At 36.1% G+C, this 18,616-nt stretch overlaps 1 protein-coding gene across 6 annotated transcripts in view; it reads right to left on the bottom strand.

The window, feature by feature from the left end:
- Positions 1 to 18,616, bottom strand: part of baz2bb (bromodomain adjacent to zinc finger domain, 2Bb) — a 32,968-nt gene that overhangs the window by 7,931 nt on the left and 6,421 nt on the right. For 4 of the 6 annotated variants that reach the window (XM_008404007.3, XM_008404005.3, XM_008404009.3 and 1 more), the window contains exons 2-22: positions 14,373 to 14,528; positions 12,847 to 13,002; positions 11,972 to 12,103; positions 11,574 to 11,734; positions 11,304 to 11,483; positions 8,641 to 8,702; positions 7,736 to 8,163; positions 7,421 to 7,615; positions 6,350 to 6,410; positions 5,959 to 6,067; positions 5,728 to 5,829; positions 4,596 to 4,800; positions 3,936 to 4,028; positions 3,792 to 3,853; positions 3,526 to 3,591; positions 2,298 to 2,363; positions 1,866 to 1,910; positions 1,645 to 1,671; positions 1,130 to 1,195; positions 589 to 729; positions 7 to 261 (exon numbers count right to left, since the gene is read on the bottom strand). In XM_008404007.3, coding sequence (XP_008402229.2) covers positions 7 to 261; positions 589 to 729; positions 1,130 to 1,195; positions 1,645 to 1,671; positions 1,866 to 1,910; positions 2,298 to 2,363; positions 3,526 to 3,591; positions 3,792 to 3,853; positions 3,936 to 4,028; positions 4,596 to 4,800; positions 5,728 to 5,829; positions 5,959 to 6,067; positions 6,350 to 6,410; positions 7,421 to 7,615; positions 7,736 to 8,163; positions 8,641 to 8,702; positions 11,304 to 11,483; positions 11,574 to 11,734; positions 11,972 to 12,103; positions 12,847 to 13,002; positions 14,373 to 14,526 — 2,766 coding nt within the window. In that variant the 5' untranslated portion in view covers positions 14,527 to 14,528. The remainder of the gene's footprint in view (positions 1 to 6; positions 262 to 588; positions 730 to 1,129; positions 1,196 to 1,644; positions 1,672 to 1,865; positions 1,911 to 2,297; positions 2,364 to 3,525; positions 3,592 to 3,791; positions 3,854 to 3,935; positions 4,029 to 4,595; positions 4,801 to 5,727; positions 5,830 to 5,958; positions 6,068 to 6,349; positions 6,411 to 7,420; positions 7,616 to 7,735; positions 8,164 to 8,640; positions 8,703 to 11,303; positions 11,484 to 11,573; positions 11,735 to 11,971; positions 12,104 to 12,846; positions 13,003 to 14,372; positions 14,529 to 18,616) is intronic. The other 2 variants (XM_008404008.3, XM_017307825.2) reach the window with 2 other exon arrangements.

Raw genomic sequence — 18,616 nt, 5'->3', positions numbered from 1 at the left:
CCTCACCTTATGGCCTGCTGGTATACCGGGATCACACACAGCTGCAGACAGCATGCTCACCAGCAGGTCCTGCACCTTCTGCAAACTGTTCCCAATGTTGAGCAGCCCATCTTGCAGGTCGCTTATAGTGAGCTGGTTTGAGTTTAATCCGAGTTTTAGAACCGCTCCAAAGTTACGGATAAACTGCAACACCATCAAGCAGTCCGAGAATGTTTTTCCCGGTAAAATTAGTCCAGGTATACCAGGTAATTCTGGAAGCGGCTGGGGAAAGGAACACAATTTTAACAAGAGGCTCACAATTATTCTTAGCTTTTTAAATTGTGGATTAAAATTAATGATGTACACGTTGCTATAAGTCTCAAAGTATTTTTCAAATAAATGGTGTAAGCAGTGATATCTGGTTTATGGTTATACCAAGAGTACCCACTTGATGGCACTGTTGTGATCTACATCCTCCATTTCAATTTAAATCAGTTTAAGTGTGGTTTGGTCGTCAAGTACACAAAGAGCTGTTCAAATCTTCAAGCATGCAGCTTCAACAACATTACAATGATTATGACATTTATAAACAGCTCACATTATGCATACCTTATGATCTGGTAAACACATGTCTTCTTTTGGCTTCATTAGCTCCTTCGCTTTTTTCTGCTTCAGTCTTTTGAGCTCCAGTTTCTTCTTCTTGTTTAATTGTTTCTCTGCTTTCTTTTCTTTTCTCAGACGTTCTTTCTCCTGCAACAAAGAAAATTAGATTTACCATCCCAACAAAAGCACTGTAGGGTTGTTTTACATGTTTTGATAGGGCTTTAAATCGATAAAATGCAACTACATTGTTTAAAACACAAATTTACAATACCTTGTAAGTATGTAAACCTCTTGTGCATTTTAAAACATTTGTTATTTTTACAACTAAAAAGCTCGGTACATTTTACTGAAATTTTATTTTATGAAAATGGACAATTTAGTGCAGAAGTGTAAAGCTGACAGTAAATTAAGAAGATTTTCAAATTTGTGGATACTATTAAAAAATGATTATTTTCAAAAACAAGCATGGCTAAAACTAACTCTCCTTTATGAAATGTAACCTTATCGGAGTGTGTGAAAGGATAAGATGTAAGCTGTAGTTCATCACCTCTGCCTTCCTCCGGGCCTCCACAGCTTTCATGAGAATCATGTGCTGCCTGCGCCTTTCCCTCTCCTACCAGTGAACAGAAAAGAGTTTTTCATCTTAATTTGCAACCGTTTAATCTATTGGGATAAATCCTGTAAGTGTCAATGACAATTATGATTAACAGCTTTAAATAATAAGAAGCATGGGAAGCAGAACTCAAAGTTAAAACAGTTTACTAGTGCTACATTTAACAGCTCGTGCAAGGATGAACCGTTCTGGAGAACATGATGGCAAACATACACACAACATACATATGTTCTCGGTGTTTTGCAGTGGCAGTCTGATTTTACTCCCGAGTGCATTTCTAATATTAGAAAAATAATGGATGCATTTCTACAGAGTGACCAACAGCAGAGAGGTGTGCAGTGGATTATTCTGGAAAAGCCATGCAGACGGAGGCAAGAATATGATATTAGCTATTCATACAGCACATGCATTTGTTGTTCTAAATGTACAAATCAATAACATGTTCGTACCATATCTAGCCTATACCTCTCCTGCTCCTGGGAGAAAGATTTGGCATAGAATTAGGAATCAGAAAAGCACAAGTAAAACCAAAGCCTGAAAAATTCAAGTATGGAACAGGAAAAAAAAAAAGATTAAATAATGAACAGCTAAAAAAAAAAAACGTACATTCTTTTGACACATGATATAGATTAAGAATAATACTGCTGTCAGTTTTGGACAAAAATCATACCTGGTGCTTCTGTAAGAAAGACTGAAGTTTACGGAGCTCTTTCTCCTTCAAACAAAGGATTCAATTAGAAACCCAAACATGAGCACATAAATGACCATAATTAAATAGCATGCAGAAAAGGCAAGCTTGGTTCATTGTACTGAACAATCTTGTTGTCAAACTTCCAACCCCATAAAGATCACTGACTAATTAAATGTGCAAATGAAGACATCGCCAATCATAAGAGCATGTACATGAAAATGAGGTTAGTTTGCCCCTTTGTAATTACACTGATGCTGCAAGGCAATCAACAACTTTGACACCGACAAGTCAGAAAACAGCAACGCTAGAGCGACGATGCCTCCAGTAAGCAATGTAGGCAGAGGAAAAGGAAGGGCTAATGGGTAAAAAGAATTGGTAAACCAAAATAGCACCAATCAAAGTTTACCTCACCTGGTTTCTTTTCTCCGCTTCCAGCATTTTCACATTGGCTGCAGCTTCTTTTTTCTTTCTCTTTGCCTGCAAGCAAAAACACACAGAGACAAGGTCAAAATATAGGAGTACGGTCACTTTAACATCATATAAAAGTTCACATTTATTCATTTAGCACATTTAGAAACATCTGTTACACTGACCAAAGTGCTGTACAGAAAGACCAAAAGAAATAGTAAATATTGTCAGGATTTTAAAGACCTTACCCCTCCAAATACCTGAAGCATAGGGCTCTCTTTGATAGTGTCAAATATATTTTAAAATTAAACTGCAGCCTGGATCTCCCATGGTCTTAGCCATTCAGTTTACTTGGACAATTGGGAGGTGAGTGGGTTTCTTCTCTGGAAGAGCGGGTTCATGTAGTGTGCAGTACCAGAGTCTATGTGTAGATCCAGCTTGATGCAAGCGTGATTAAGTTTTATCCTACTTCAAATTAATTGATTAATTTACGTGCACCAGGGCAACATATTACAGATAACCTGGCGCTGGACTGAGGCACGCTATAGGTCACGCCATTCATGTGTCTGACTTTGTCACAAAGCACAGTTCATCCAGCCCAACTGAAACACTTAGGGCAGACCACTAACAGCAAAGTAATTATTTTATTTTATTATTAAAACATTTTTTAAAATGCATCACCATCATCACCATCAAATGACAGGACTGAAGAGGAAATTTTCTCCACTGTACATTGCTTAGTAAGCTTGATTCTACACAGCAGTTTCCAGATAACATTGCATTGAATATATGGAATTCTAGGCATTGAGATTCACATTTTTAATCCGTTATAAAACACCAAACTGTCGTAATAGTAATGAAAAAAAAAAGAAAAAAAAAACAGGCCTCAGAGAGTGCAAATTAAGCAATGTTTTTATCAGTGATTGCAGCTCTAATGAAATCCTATTAAGAGCCTCTTACTAAGCGTGTCAGCTGAAATTTGATTTAGAAAAGCTGAAATAATTCACAGCTTTTATTAATGAGGGAATGTAAAATAGGTGTATTACACATTACCGTGTAAATTCTTCTCTTCTCTTGATTAATGAATACTGTATTTTTCATTAAACTTCAGCACATATGGAGGATTTTCATATCTAACTGTACTTTTGCAAAGAAAGTGTTAGCATTAGTAGTTTTTGTTTTATTTTTTCATCCAAAGCAGATGGGAGGTGTTTCAAATTTCAGGACAAACCTCAAGAACCTGCTGTGCACGGCGTTCTTTCTCCATACGGATATGCTGAATGCGCTTGATCTTCTCCTGGAGAAAAGATGAGGGCAAGATCAAATGGATTAACTGTTAAGTCATGCATGGTAGAAAGCAGTGAGGGGAAGCAGAATGGGAAATGAAGGTCTACAAAGTGTTAATGCAAATTGGAAGTCCCAGTGTTATAAATTACCATAGGAGTAATTCATACAAACATGAATTACTGCAGAAAAAAAAAAAAAAAAAAAACTTACTTGTTGTTTATGAATCTTCATCTCCTCTCTTTTCTTCCGCCTCTCTTCGGCAGCCCTTATTGCTGGAATACGCAAAGGAATAAATTCTGAACACAACTTTTAGTCTGAATTAGAGGAGAGTCTGACTGGACAGCAGCCGTTTACCTTGTTGCTTTTTTGCCTCCTTGGTGGCTTGTGCTATGGCCTGTTTTTGTAGTTTCCGCATCATTTTTATCTGAGCTGCCTGTCGAGCTATTTCTGCAACAAGACAAAATATCAAATGAAATGCAAAATATAAGAATACATAAATAAAAAAGAAAAAAACAAAAAACAAACAGGGCAATCCAAAATTCTTTAATTAGTTAATTATTTTAACAGAGGGGGAAAAAAACGTCTGGTTTTAAAAAAGCTAGGACTTAAAAGAAATATTGACAGTAGATTGATCACAAAACTTTTTACAATGCTGAAAGACAAGATTTTTGTGCTCAGACTCAGATTAAGGTTATTCTTCCATTCAGTCTTCAGCTGTAACAACAAGAGCAGAAGCCACAAACATCTGGTCTGATTTTCTACCATTGTAAGGAGGAGTCCCAGTACAAACTGGTCTGGTTAGAATTATTTGCACTACTATCAAATGCACTCAAGCAAAATTAAATTTACACAGTAAAAAGCATGAAATTAGAAATAATCACAGTCATGTGGAACATAGTTTTCAGGAAGACAAAGAATAATCAAGATATTTGGATTTTACGATGGTCTAAAGCAACACCGGCGAAAAGTTGAACAGCTTCTGCATGCTGAGTATTTCAGTGATGCAAAACTAACCTTGAGCTTCCAGTTTACGTAATAACTTTGAATCACTAATATCTTGAAGAGGAGGTTCACTATAATATGCAGGATGATGATGCTGGGCTGCAGAAACATGGTTTGCGGTCTGGTGTTTGGATTTTGTTTGTTGGCTGCGCCGTCCATTTATTGCTATGATACAAGAAGAAATGTCCTCCTCATTCATCAGGAACCACTGTAAACCCTGACAAAGATCAGGAAAGTCAGAGATGGAAAACAAACAAGGGGTAAAATAACCTGCACTCTTATTATAGTGTAGAGCCATCTTTTTTCCCCAGTTAGCATGATTAATACAAGAACCCATGGAGACTCGTTTGAGGTCAGCAGCTTTTTTGAAAGCTATGTATGATTTTTTTCAACGCAGCAGTAATTGCTAATACAATGTACAGCTTGATTTTTTCTGTATTGTTCATTTTCTCTAATCCACAGAAAAAAGAGCAAGATCTACTCTATACATCTTAAGTGACAAAAAAAAGCTTTTTTATGGCTACAAAAATCATGTGATCAAGGTGCAGCTAAATATTAGTGGGGTGAATTCAAACTTGTGTAAGAAAGTCTAATTAATTATATTATATTAAATCTAAGTTAGTTGCATAATCATTTTTCAACAGAAAAAAGAGCAGCTCAAATAAAATCAAATTAATATGACACCAGTATAAATGATAAATGCATGTAAAGCGTCAACATCAGCTTTAGTCATACATTTGATCAACATGTCATCAAATACTATTTATATGACCACATGTACTCTAGTCCAAAATTATTCATGCACCTGGCGAATTTTCTTTCAAACTATTTCTTTCTTGTTTTACTAACTGTAGATGTGAATGATTTAGTGTGGTCTGAACAGAGTTAAAACTTGAAGCCAATAGAAAATTTCAGGAGAGATACATTTTAGGAGGACTTCCGATCTTAAAGTCTGAGTTCATCACCAAAGATAACATATTCAAAACACCAGCAAAATGTTGGTCTGCAGTACTTGAAAGTGGGGTTAACTGTTGTAATCCCATTAAATATTTTTATTTTAATCAGCCATTGGTGCGAATAATCTTGGGCTTAACTGTATTAATAATAAATTCAATAAATAGAGCTTGGAACGCAAAACTTTTACCTCTGGTCCTTCTCTACCTTTGTAGAAGTTACCAACTTTAACTTTTGTGCTAAAGCTGAAGTTGTCCCGGGAAATTTCTGTTATTCTATGCCGGACCAAGTACTGTGGAGGACAGAGCACTGCACCGTAATTATTCAGCTCATCTGTCAACAGAAGCTTCAAACTCAAACATTTAAAGCTCTAACTCAATCTTTTAGAGAAGCTCAGCTACATGACACAGCATTTATTTACCTTCACTACATCAGGATATTGACGCAGCTTTTTTCCACACGGAGCAAAGTAAGCCACCTCCCCTTGCAGGCGGCCAAAAACAGTTCTCATCCGGGTCTCTCTCTCCCATCTGAAGAGGAATATCAAGAACAAAAATTTAATCAAATACATATATTAATATCCTATCATAAATATATTGGAATAAATGGAGTTTGAAATTATTTTTTATCAATTTAATATTAGAGCCAGAGATAAGATCCGATTTTTAATTAGTGGGCATACATCAAAGAATGTTCTTCATAAAATAACTGCAGACCTTAGTGAGAAGCCCCAATTCTACCTAAAAATTGGCTTCGATATCAACGATTCAGCAAATAACCACGTAAACAAAGGCTTGGCTGCAAAATCTCACCCAAACTTAAGAGGTAATTGCAGAGCTCTCTCATCTGTGACTCTCCTTTTCTTCTTCAAACCTTAAAAAACAGAAGGGGAAAATGAGTGTTTTTCTCACTTACTAAATATAAGGTAATGTTTTTAAAATAGAGGAGGATAATAGAGGAAAAATGGAAGATGAATGTTGTACCTTAATAATTTTAATAGATGTAATAAAAACTGTTTTTTTTCCATCTAATATTCTGAAACATATATAGTCACTGAATCCATTTTCTCATTTATTCAAGAGCATCATAAACGTGAATCTGATCTAAACAATTCTAGACAACAAGGAACCAGATGGGTTTTAGTCAATTACTTAAATGTATTATTAAATATTGTTAAACAAAAAATATATATCTATATACGTTTATAAATGTACTACTACTATTAACATTATGTAATAAAGCACTCTATATATCTCTATAGCATTGTGAACACAGATTTTTTTTATCTTGTGTCAAAGCAGAGTAATTTTGTTAGACTGCTCAAAGGGGAAAATACACACATTTAAGAGCAAAACAAAATAGATCAAAGGGTTTTCATTAGTGAACTTGAATACATTTCAGAATTTAATGTGGGGGTTGAAAAGGTTCATAGAAAAGTAGGATTTGTATTAAAATCATGCTCCATGATCTGATATTTGAGAATATCGGAACAAATTTTTTGTTCACAAATACAGCCATCTGTTTTAATAAGGGGCTCTAAAATGTGGCATATGCAAAGTGTTTGTTTTGATTACTAAAACTGCATATACAGAGTGCTACCAAAAGCTAAACGCTTCTTGCAGAGAGCTCATTTTATCCAGCTTGTATTACAGAATAAACTTTACAATCTGGATTTGCTAAATAAAAAAATTAAATTAATTACCACAAATAATAATAATAATAATAATAATAATAATAATAATAATAATAATAATAATAATAATAATAATAATAATAATAAAAGACAGACTATGGGAGGGTCTTATAGTGATTAAACTTTCCTACTGAAAATTCACTAGACGACCTTTATAAATATATTGCATGTAAAAGAATAGATCTGTTACCTGCTGTTGCAAATGTTAGAGGAGGAGTGAGGTTGCCATGGTGGTGGAGTGAACTGGTGGCTGGTACACCTAAATGCTTTGAGATGTGCAGATTAAGCAGGGCAGCACTCCTGTCTGCATCTGTATGTGATTCTGCCTTAAAGAACTCCTTCCCATGATCCTCAGCACTGTCACTCTCTGGATTGCTCCCAGAGTCTGAGGATGATTGTAGACAGAGAAGGCTCAGTTTATTCCTATCATTTCAGATTTTTTTTTTCTCTTTTCTGATTTCTACAAGCTCTTTTCAGAAACATATTTATCGCATTGTAACTTAACCTGAAAGGCTACTGCCAGAATTCAGACTATTCTCTTCGTCATCCTCAATGTCTCCTGAAGAGTCCTCCGAGCCTCTGCTGCTGTGGAAATCAAACCCACTGCTTCTGGTTAAGTCCACAGGTTTTAGGCAGGAACTGGTTTTTGTTGGCCTCCACCCTGCGTGCAGAACTGAAGCAGCCTCAACTGATGCTGGAACAAGGCCTGATGGGGCAGATTTAGATGGCGAAGCAGATGTGTCGGGCAACTTCTTGGTGCCACTGCTCAGGTTGATGGGTGTGTGGTAGGGAGGGCTGGTTGCTGCCAAGAGCAGCCTTTTTCTTGGAGAGTCGGTCTGGATACGAGGTTTCGTTATGAGAGCCAAAGGCGCATCTTGATCTGCAGTGCTGACCACTCCGTTAAAGTGGGGGTTCAAGAACAGCTCTGGGTTCCTGCCAGATGAAAAGTGAAGGGATATAAACAATGACAAACTGAGATTTTAACAGTACTTTGACTGTTTGAGGAGAACACATATTTTTGCAAATTCCAACCAAAAACCTACAAATATTTCATCAGGATTTTTCTGAAGTTTTTTTTATGGGACTAGAGACCTTTATTCAATAGTAGCCTGACAGAAAGAAGGCCAGAGAAAAAAAGGGGAAGACATGCAGCAGATGGTGTGGGCCAGGAATTAATCCAGGGAAAACTGCATTGAGGACTGTAGCCTCTGTGCGATGCGCCTGCTCAGTCACTTAGCCATGTGGTGCCCCTTTTATAAGAATTATTAATTAATGACAACACAGCAAAGTGCATAATTATAAAACTGCAAATAGTTCTCTTTTTGTTATATATAAAATATGTTGTAAAAAGAACAGTGTCAGCTAGTGGCCTTTAAACAAGAACAGAGAGGTAAAATATTTATTTCTTACCAAATTTGGCACTTGGGTCGTACAAAGGAAGCCTTCTTCACAGAATCCATCTGAGTTACAGCCTTTGTGAATAAATAGAACAACAACAAATAAATCACTGTCACTCACATTGTATTGCTGTGGGTTGTGAATGAAGGTGTAATAAAGGAAAATGACAAAGGCAGGCCGGAGTCCGTCAAATATTGACGACAGACTGCTATAAAAATATTTTGAAATTTGTTTAGCCTCCTCCCCTCCCACTGTGAGACATTAACTGACATGTTGTACAACCCTATTATCAAACTTTGACAATCAAAAGGCTGTACTTTCTTGGGAACCACCACATGGATCCAAACTCTCCTAATACGCAGTCCTTCATTATCCCTTATTTTTTACAATGGTGACAATCACTATACACTGTAAAAGAGATTTACTTTCCATAATAACAACCAGCCCCAAGCATAAGAGAGCTAATTATTGATCCGTGTTGTGATGTTAATCTTGTAGGAACAAAGCGCAACTGTAATTTTCAGTCCCATAGCAGTCAGACACTCCAGAAGAATAACAAAATCCCTGATCACAGCAGTGGCTTTTATTCACTCGTAACAACAGAAAATAGTGAGGTGAGTAAAGGGTGAATGAGTTATGTTTTTTTTTTTTTCAAAGTACATATTTATAAATATACAACACAATTTTAATAACTGATAAGCTGCTTAAGTATAAAAACAGTTTAATTGATGATTTAACTATTCAAACCAACCCGACCCAATTACACTGATAGCTTGGAGCCGTTTAGGATCAGGACAACTTGCCATATTTGACAGAATCATGAATTCTGGCTTCTAGCATTCAGGTCATATTTATCAAAAAAATCTACAAAATCTAAAAAAAGTCACTCAAGAGCTTTAGGTTTGTTCAGATGTCATCATCTCATACATTTTTACTAATTAGTCTAATAAGGGAGAGGCCAACTCCAGTCCTCAAGAGCTGAAGTCCTGCATGTTTTAGATGATTCACAGGAAAACTTCCAACTTTCAAGACATCAGGTGTTGCAGGAACTTCCTAATGAACTTTTTTCTTGATTTAGGTGTGACTTTCATCACTCTATATCTAGAGTTTTATCGTTACTTGAATGTGAATGTGTAAAACGTTTACATTCATGTGAGGAATGTTTTGAGGAAAAAAAGCATATGTGGTTTGGTTTTAAGAGGTTTTAGCAAACCAGTACACTGATGTTTAGAGGTGGAACTCTGGTTTGGAGATGATAAAGGTATTTGGTGTTGGGGTGGAGTTGTACTTTGATAGAGTAGGGTTTGGAAAGGGGGTTAGATTATGAAGGGCAAGCCTTGCTGTGGGACTGTGGTAAAGAAATGTTGTCAATAGCCAATCCAGTGGGATGTACGACGCTGCTATGCTGTTGGCTTTTCTCCTCTGCAGTCACTGCACTGTGGAAAAACAGTACTGTGCAAGTAGGGAGACCAACAGGACGAGAAAGGAACTGAAGCTGATCAGAGGAAGTGACGGGAACACTGCGACAAAGACTCGTTTGACAAGCTTTTCTATCACCAGCAAAGGTCTCCTCTCTTTACTCTAAGAAGTATTGTGTGTCAGATGCTGAGTAGGAGGAAAACAACAAAAATCAGAACATCATGTCAGCTCCTGCTGTGAGATTCTTACACTAGCAGCTCTGTCATCCAACACATGCTTCCAGCCTTCCACCCACCAACTGAGCATGATTGCTGACAAATCCAGAGCAGATATGAAGTTATCAAATACACTTTATCAAAGTTTGTGCTGTCACTCCAACTATATTTCTTTATGCATAATTCAAAATGTTAAAATATTTCTATCCTCAAACATTTTCCGTATTGTCATACACCACAAACATCAATGGATACTAATGATATTTTATGCGATAGATCAAAACAAAGTAAGTACTCCTAGCAGGAAAAAATGGCAGTGGTATTATGCTGCAGGGACACATTTCTTGTGCATGGAAAGGGAAATCATTTAATTTAGTGAAAGAAGGATGTCGCCGTCTTGGAGAAAAAACAGTTGAGATGAGACTGAGCTAAAGGTTCAGGACAGCAGGACAACAGCCCTAAATATACAACCAGCGCTCCACTGGGTTTAAATCAAGGCGGCTAACTCCAGCCCTCGAGAGCCAGTATCCTGCATGTTTTTGTACCTGCTTCAACACAGAAGTCTCTTCATTATCGGAGTTCATTATCCATGATCAAGGCACACTAATGTGTTAAAATGGCCAAGTCAAACTCCAAACTGTAATTCAACTGAAAATACGTTGTAAGACTTGAATCTTAATCCTTATAGCCACAAGTTGTCCAATCTGACTGAGCTTGAGCTATTTTACAAATATGCAAAATTTTTGTATCTAGGTTTGAAAAGCTTTTAAAATTACACCCTAAAAAACTTGCACCCAAATCTTATTCTACAAAGCGTTGACCCAAATGACCACACTTTTCAGATTTATGTTTGGAAGATTTTCATGTATCGAAAGTATCTTAATGGGATACTTTCTGTTATTTTATTAAAATAGAATTAAATTTGTGTGTGCGCAATGTGCCAAAATGTAAAAAACTCAAGTTTTATGAATTATTTTGCAGCAAACTGTACATAAGCAAAATGTTTAGTTTCGACAAAAAGAAATCCACAGTTCCACTGACTTTCTTTCCAACTTGGATCTCTTTTTCAGAGTCAGAGTCGTCGCTGTCGCTGCTTAGATCCTCATCATCTTTCTCCATATTGTCAGAATCACTGCTGATTTCTTCACTGGAGCTTTCTGACAAGGATCCTGACAGGCGAACATCACACCAGGGTGTCTCTGGCGGTCTTTTCATGACATCCTTAATGACAACAAAATAAGATTTGAAAACGATTACATTCACCTCATACCAAAGTGATAAAAAAGAAGAAAAAACTTACTTAATACAAACCTTTTCCTTTGTTGTGAGGATGGTCTTCTGGTGTTGCGCATGCTCAGAAAGGCTATTTTGACTCCAGCTTGAGTTGATTTTAGTTTTCTCTTTTTCTTTAGGTGGTAATGGACTCGTGTTCAAGTTCCTGTTTGAGGAAGAAGCGTTCCATCTGCCCACATCTGCACAAAGTAGCATTTTAATTGTCTTGAGAGAGTACAGGGTGTACATTGTGAACCAAACACATTGATACCTGGACAGGTCAATTTTGAGTATTGATAATAAATATTATTAGTTAATACTTCCATGCTTCTTTGTGGTTTAGGTTTCATTTACATTCGGTACTGCTTGATACTGCATAATACCCAATGATGGAACAACAGTTGTTTGGTTTTTTTTGTTTCTTTTTTCTACATTACCTGAGGTGTAAAGTTGTGGATCAGCAGGATTATGGGTTTTAAAGACTGGTACAGAGAAAGGATGCAGACCCAGAAGAGGGTGAAAGATGGCTCCTCCTCTGCAATTCTCCATCTCAGTAGGCCGCCACAGCTCTGAGTAAACAAGGCAGTTTGTCATGTGTAAAGAATAAACATGCAAACATTCTGTCAACAAACCAAAGAACTTGAACTTAAATTTATGTAAAATATCAATGATATTTGGTATTACTCAAACTGTATTTGTTGTACAACACTGTAGATTTTGAATATGTAAAATATTTTTGGAGGTTTTGGGTTGTCGGCATCTACATCTTTAAACATCGCCATTAATTTTACCATTTCATATGAAACCATCGGGAAAGAGACTTATTTTGTCCCCATAACTCATTCTGACAGACAGTTTTCTGTTTACAAAGCTCCAGCTACAAATCCCAGAAGACCTTGTCATACCATTCCTATAATGAGATGCCAAAGAAACAATGGGAATGAAAACAGTTTTCTCTGGATGTATATAGAATGGTGCAACACAATGCTGCCCTCAATGTACTGCTGTGGCTGGAATAAGGAACTCGCGTCTTTCACGAAAAACATTAATAGTTAGGAAAGTTTCTGGTCTCAAGAAATAAAGACAGTCACTGAGTAAATATTTGAATTAACCCAGTTAAGCCAGTTTATACATTTTATTTAAAATTATCATTCAAACATGAAACGATAGTTTTGTTTTTTTATTATTATTTGGTATAGAATGATAATCTGATAGTAACCCATGAAATAATTGTTTTTATATTTAATCACTTGCAATAAAAAATTGTTCTATTCTGGTATTCAAACCTTCTGAGACCTTAAGCATTCCTTACTTGGAAGCACTTTGAATTGTGTGTGTGTAGGTGTCGTCGACAAGCCTGTTTTTCCTCGGTGAACAAACTCGGAGCAATTTGAACTTGAGGTTAAAAGATCAAAAGCAGGACAGCTCTGCATATTTGAAAGTTCATCTACGGTCTGATGAGTTTGACCTAAAAAAAAACAAAAAACATAAAGAACACAATGTAAAAATACAAAAACAAACTAACAACTGAAAACCTTTACAGATTAATTTATTGACAGTGGGTGGACAAAAAAATGACCCCAGCAATTGTGAACTTAAATATAGATTGTATGGGCAGATATGACTTTGAGATCACCACACCATGCAGTTGTGCTTGTGGGCTGAAACGTTGGGCCGATATCTAGCAGATGTAACACAAACAATAAGCTGTGTCGCTGAACATTAATACGCAACATGAAGCGCCAAAAGACGTACTTGCAGTACTACATAACCTTCAAAACAATTAAAACTTAAAGAGACCAGATGGCAACATAATATGTTTACTTAAAGGCAAAGCAAAATTATTGTCCTCCAGGATAATCTGATGACCAGAATGACTACAAATTTAACTTGACCAGCCATGATTGACGATTACCCAGTAGGAAACTTGAAATGACATCGTTTTTCCAATTAGGGAAATATGCATATTTATAGTGTACTGCATGTACTTTACTACGTGCATCTCACAAAACTAAAGATGTAATTAGTCCATATTTCCAACAGTTTTTCATACAAGAGATTTACAACTTAACATGGAGGTCTGTATCCACAGTACCACCTTCGAAAACAATTATTTTAACCTTTAAGGAACTGAACACAGTAATGTGTCTTTGAGGTCACCATTTGATGGACATGTGGCCTTGCAACATGTCCATCAAATGGTGTAGCAACTCAGTTTACTGAGTTGCTACATCAATATGACTGCATACTTTCATCTAACATAGGGTATAAAAATTGTTCAAGTTTTCAGTTAATAAATAAACATGAATAATTTATAATGGTGACTGTGTTTTTCCACTGCAATAAGCAAAGGGAAAAGACAAGGTTTTTAGGGCATCTTATCATTAAAGAAAAAAAAAAAAGAAGACCACCCCTTGTATGTAAATCTGCACATTATTCTGTGGTCATGGGTAATCTGACAGTGTGTCAGTGTGTGCAGCACTGTTGCTCAGTACATAATGGCTTTGGTCACAATTAGTATTCAGAGAAAACAAGAGATGCCACTGGCTGCATAAACAGAGTGGAGCTGACAGGCATGTTAAATCACAAAAGATAAACTGGAGCTTAAAGAAATCCACAAGGGCATGTACTGGTTTTTAAATAGTTGCCATTCATTAAGTTGGTGTGCTGAATTCTCCAAATAGCCCTCCTTCTTTAAAAAATTCAAATAAAGTGTGCTATATAAAGTCAGATTAATGATGCAATACATACTGTTAAGAAAAGCTCTCTGTGGGCGAGTCAACCAGATTTGCAGTGCAGCACGTTTGATTTTTAACCTGCTGTTAAATATGCACATACCAAATATCGTAAAAGGGATGTTGCCTTCAGGACTATGTGCTGGACTGTACTTGAGTGAGGTTGGTTGAGGTGGAGCAGAAGAGAAAGTTGGAGAACCCTTCTGAAAGGAAGGTGGGACAGGAGATGATGAGGCCAGCCCCAGCTTGGAGTCCATATCTGTCAAATGAAATTCAGTCAACACTTATAAATGGAAGCGATGAAAATAGAGTCAAAAAAGACGCAATCATTGTTACAATTTGATTACTCGTATTTTAGAGCGTTTTTCCCTTTTGTTTTATTCCACGTGGCATTGGACAAAATATATGTTGACTTATCTGATCATTTTACTGTGTTCAGATATTTTTCCAAAATTGTATTTACAACAACAATTCACAAATGTGGCTAACAAAGTTTTGATTTAGTTAATTTTGGTGTCAACTTTCTGGTTAGGCATTGTAACCTCAATATAATCATCACTTACGTAATTTAATACGGAGAACAGACGTCCTCAGTGACAAAACAGAGGTTCTCGAAAAGGTTGCAATCCACTGTTATTGTCCAAGACAAATTTAAAGGCAGCAAGGATCAGGGTAAACATCACAATCACAGCTCTTCTCTGTCCTTCTCAGGAATACAACATAAATCACTGTGCAACCATCATTGGAAATGAGATGGCAGTGAGCCAAATGATGCAATAAAACAGATCCTGTGTGCTCCTTTCAAGGCGTTTCTGACACTGTCCATATGTCCACTGCTTTACTGAAGGAGATGCATCTGTTTACAGTGCATTTTCTTGTGATTCTCTGATGATTTATTTGCTTTTTAACTGTCTTTGCACAGTAAAAAGCTGTCAAAAAGGTTAAATAATAATGAATAAAAAATTTATTTAACAGCCTTTTCAGTGTTTAGAAGTTTGAAAATCCAAAATTTAGGCTACAGAAAGACCTAGAGAAATCCTGCTGCCTTGTATGGAAATATTGAATGGGGCAATACCGCCATGCAGAAAACAATATTAGTAATAGGTGGATGGATTAATCTCACTGCAGTGCTGCATGAATCTCTATCTAGCCCCTTTACTCAGATACACTTAAACGGAAATCAACTTTTAGACTTCATCAGGCATATAATAAATTCCACCTGAAAGTAATCTGATATTACACAAGGTATTTTTAATTGAAGTAAATAACTACAGCTCTTCTGTGAGGGCTTCAGAGGTTTTATGGAGAAAATTAGTGAACAAACAGCAACAAGGAAGACCAAGGAACACGGCTGACAGGTCAGGGATAAATTTGCGCAGACACAAAGTTGTACCCCACGCAAATGAGACTTAGTATGTGGTATGTGGGGTGGAAAGCTAAATCTACACACCACCTTGAACATGATCTTGGCAGCATCATGCTGTGGAACGGGGGAAGTTGGTCGGAATCAAAAGAAAGATGGACAGAGCTAAATAATGATACTAGAAGAAACCAGTTAAAGGCTGCAAAATACTTGATGCTGGAAAAGATTCAACCATGTATCCTTGCCTTCCACTGCACAATGAAGTGCTAATTTGTGTTGTATTATATTAAAAAAATATATGATAAAATATCTTTACGGTTTGTCGCTGAAACATGTGAAACGGGCGATGAAAACATTTGCAAACCACGGTATTTTACCTCAACACCTACAAACAATGAAATATCTGTAGGAGTCATGTAAGACGGCGCTTCTGTTGGAGGTTAGATGTCACAAGTTGTCAGAGAAGGAAGTGCAGATTTAAACTATGCAGAAGTTTTGCTTTGCAGAGATCTCTGAATATGGCATCAAGGTGTGACCTGGTCTCATTACAGGTACAACTAAGCAACAGGGAGAGGTTATAAATGGGGACAGAATCACTATTATTACTATTATTATTATTATTTTCTTTTTTTATTCATGCACATTTATGTTTGATGAAAAAGCTAGCGCCAATTTTAATCACTCAAAAAAAAATATGCCAAGATTTAATTAGTGGTGTAATGACTTGGCACAAGAAGCTCCAACTTTAATAGATGCAGGAGAATCCCTTGAGATCCTCAGACTATTTTTATTTTGATGAAAATGTGGAAAAAAAAAAAAAACTCCTGTTTGTTTTGTTAGCTTCCAACAACTTCCTGGAATGTGCAGATTGTGGGTTTGTTTCTCAGACTTGTTGAATGTTAACAAAATAATTGTTGTTTTATCTCGGTGAAATGACGAGGTTCTCCAGGAAGGGCAGACATCAGTCTTATATCAAACACAATTATTATGTTGGAGCTCGTCTGTCTGAGATCCTCAGACTATTTTTATTTTGATGAAAATGTGGAAAAAAAAATTTCTGCTTCTACTGCTTGGTGAATATTTGTAGAACCCCCTGCTAGCACCTCTAACTTTGTCAAATAGTCAGATTAAAAACTACACAAGTAACAAGCTGTGTCCATGAAAATAGTTTTTATCTTAAAGGAGGAACGTATCTAGAACTCAACGTAAGCATTTTTCCAAGTCATTGAGATTTAGATTTTTTTTTGTATAATATTAAGCTAAACGTAATATTAAGTTTAGGCATTAATTCTGATTGTGAAGCCTTCATAAACCTACGTGTCTTTCATATGAAGGCTTGTGACAGAGGTTGTGAACTACCATTAAAAATAACGAGTGACTCATCTCAGTGCCAAAAATAGCCATAATATATAACTAAATGGTATTTAATGAATGTAAAAGGAAAGCCATACAAATTATGGCTTGATGTGCAACCTCTGCTGCGAGTCAAAACAGCCAAGTCAAGACAATATCTGAAGGAATCATCACATAAAACAAGGCTCCACGATCACAAAAGAGCATGCAGGCAGTGTCATTCAAAATGCAGCTCCTTCTCTTTCTTTGTGAACAACCAAAACGCTCTGTTAAAACAGAAACCTTATTTTAAATAAATTAAATTTATATTCCGTTTAACTCTTCAGTTTTTAAAAACCCTGCAAATAAAATGTTTAATGTTTGGAACAAATGAAGATCAATGTGTCGTAACAAACGATCTGTATCTCCAGCAGGGGATACTTCTTCCCACACATGTCACTCATATACAAATATTTCCTGCTGATTATTCAGTCTGCAGAGATGCAATATTCATTTTACTGCAGGAAGGCAGTCGGTGCATAACAATGAGATTGGCTAATGAAATCGACCATCAAGCTGAAACGCATACATATTAAACTGGTGTCTCAATGTCATTTGGTTTTTGCATTGTTTGCTCTTTTTTGCTTCATTTTTCCTTCCGTATTTTACATTAATTTATTTACATTGAAGAACAATGGGAGCCTTTTGTTGTTTGCATCTGTATTTGAATTAACTGTGTTGGTGAGAGAAGCCATTGCTAAATTATTACCAATGGCATAAACAATTAGAATTTTTATGAACATTTTCATCCAAACACATTACTCGTCTGATGTATTGTAATTGATATAAATAAACCGTTTGCCATAATAATGCCAAGCAATACATCAACTCTCCTGAGACATTTGTTCTGTAAATCAGATTGTTTACCCCTGGGTCAGAGATATTTTTTATTACCTGGAGCTTTGAGTGATACTAAATCATTTGGTTGCTTCACACTAAGGACGCATTTGCAAAAGATGCTGCTCCTTAAAGTAAAAGAACGCAACATAAATAAAAGAAAAAATGGGTTATTTAAAGCAATCGCATAGTCTTGTGAATTTTCACAAAGAGCTTAAAGGTTGTCAATTCTCATGGCGTTTGTTGTAGATTCCTACCATGGAACAAAACCAAAAAGGACTTATTTAACTATTATTAGCATTAAATTGTATTTTTAAAAGGAGCAAAAATTATTTCAAAAAATAGAGAATTTTTTTTTTATTATTATTCTAATTTCTAAGTAAAAACAACAAAAAATATTTTCTTCTTCATGAAAATACAGGCATTTTAGTTTTTCTTGCCTCATTTATCTGCTTTGAACATGTTTGTAGTTTAAATACAGAAAAAAAAAAAGAAATGTCACAACCTGGAGAACTCTATATTGTTATATAACTGAGCCACCAATATTTAACCCTTACAGAGATCCTCTTACAATAAAAATTGAATTCAGTGGCTGTTAAAATTTATATGTAAAGTTTAATAGCAGGTGCTGCATTTCAGAAGGTCATAGCTGCTCGGGTAGAGCGGTGGTAGCTGGATATTGTCGATGCTCTCAATTTGCCATTTTTCTTCCCTGAGAAAGACCCTATGTGCCAAAACCAGAATCTCAATGATTT

The sequence above is a fragment of the Poecilia reticulata genome, chromosome 2, assembly GCF_904066995.2.
Source record: "Poecilia reticulata chromosome 2, P_reticulata-male-v2, whole genome shotgun sequence".
NCBI classification, from domain to species: Eukaryota; Metazoa; Chordata; class Actinopteri; order Cyprinodontiformes; family Poeciliidae; genus Poecilia; species Poecilia reticulata.
Note: the sequence above shows the minus strand (reverse complement) of the source record. Positions and strands in the feature narration are given on the sequence as shown.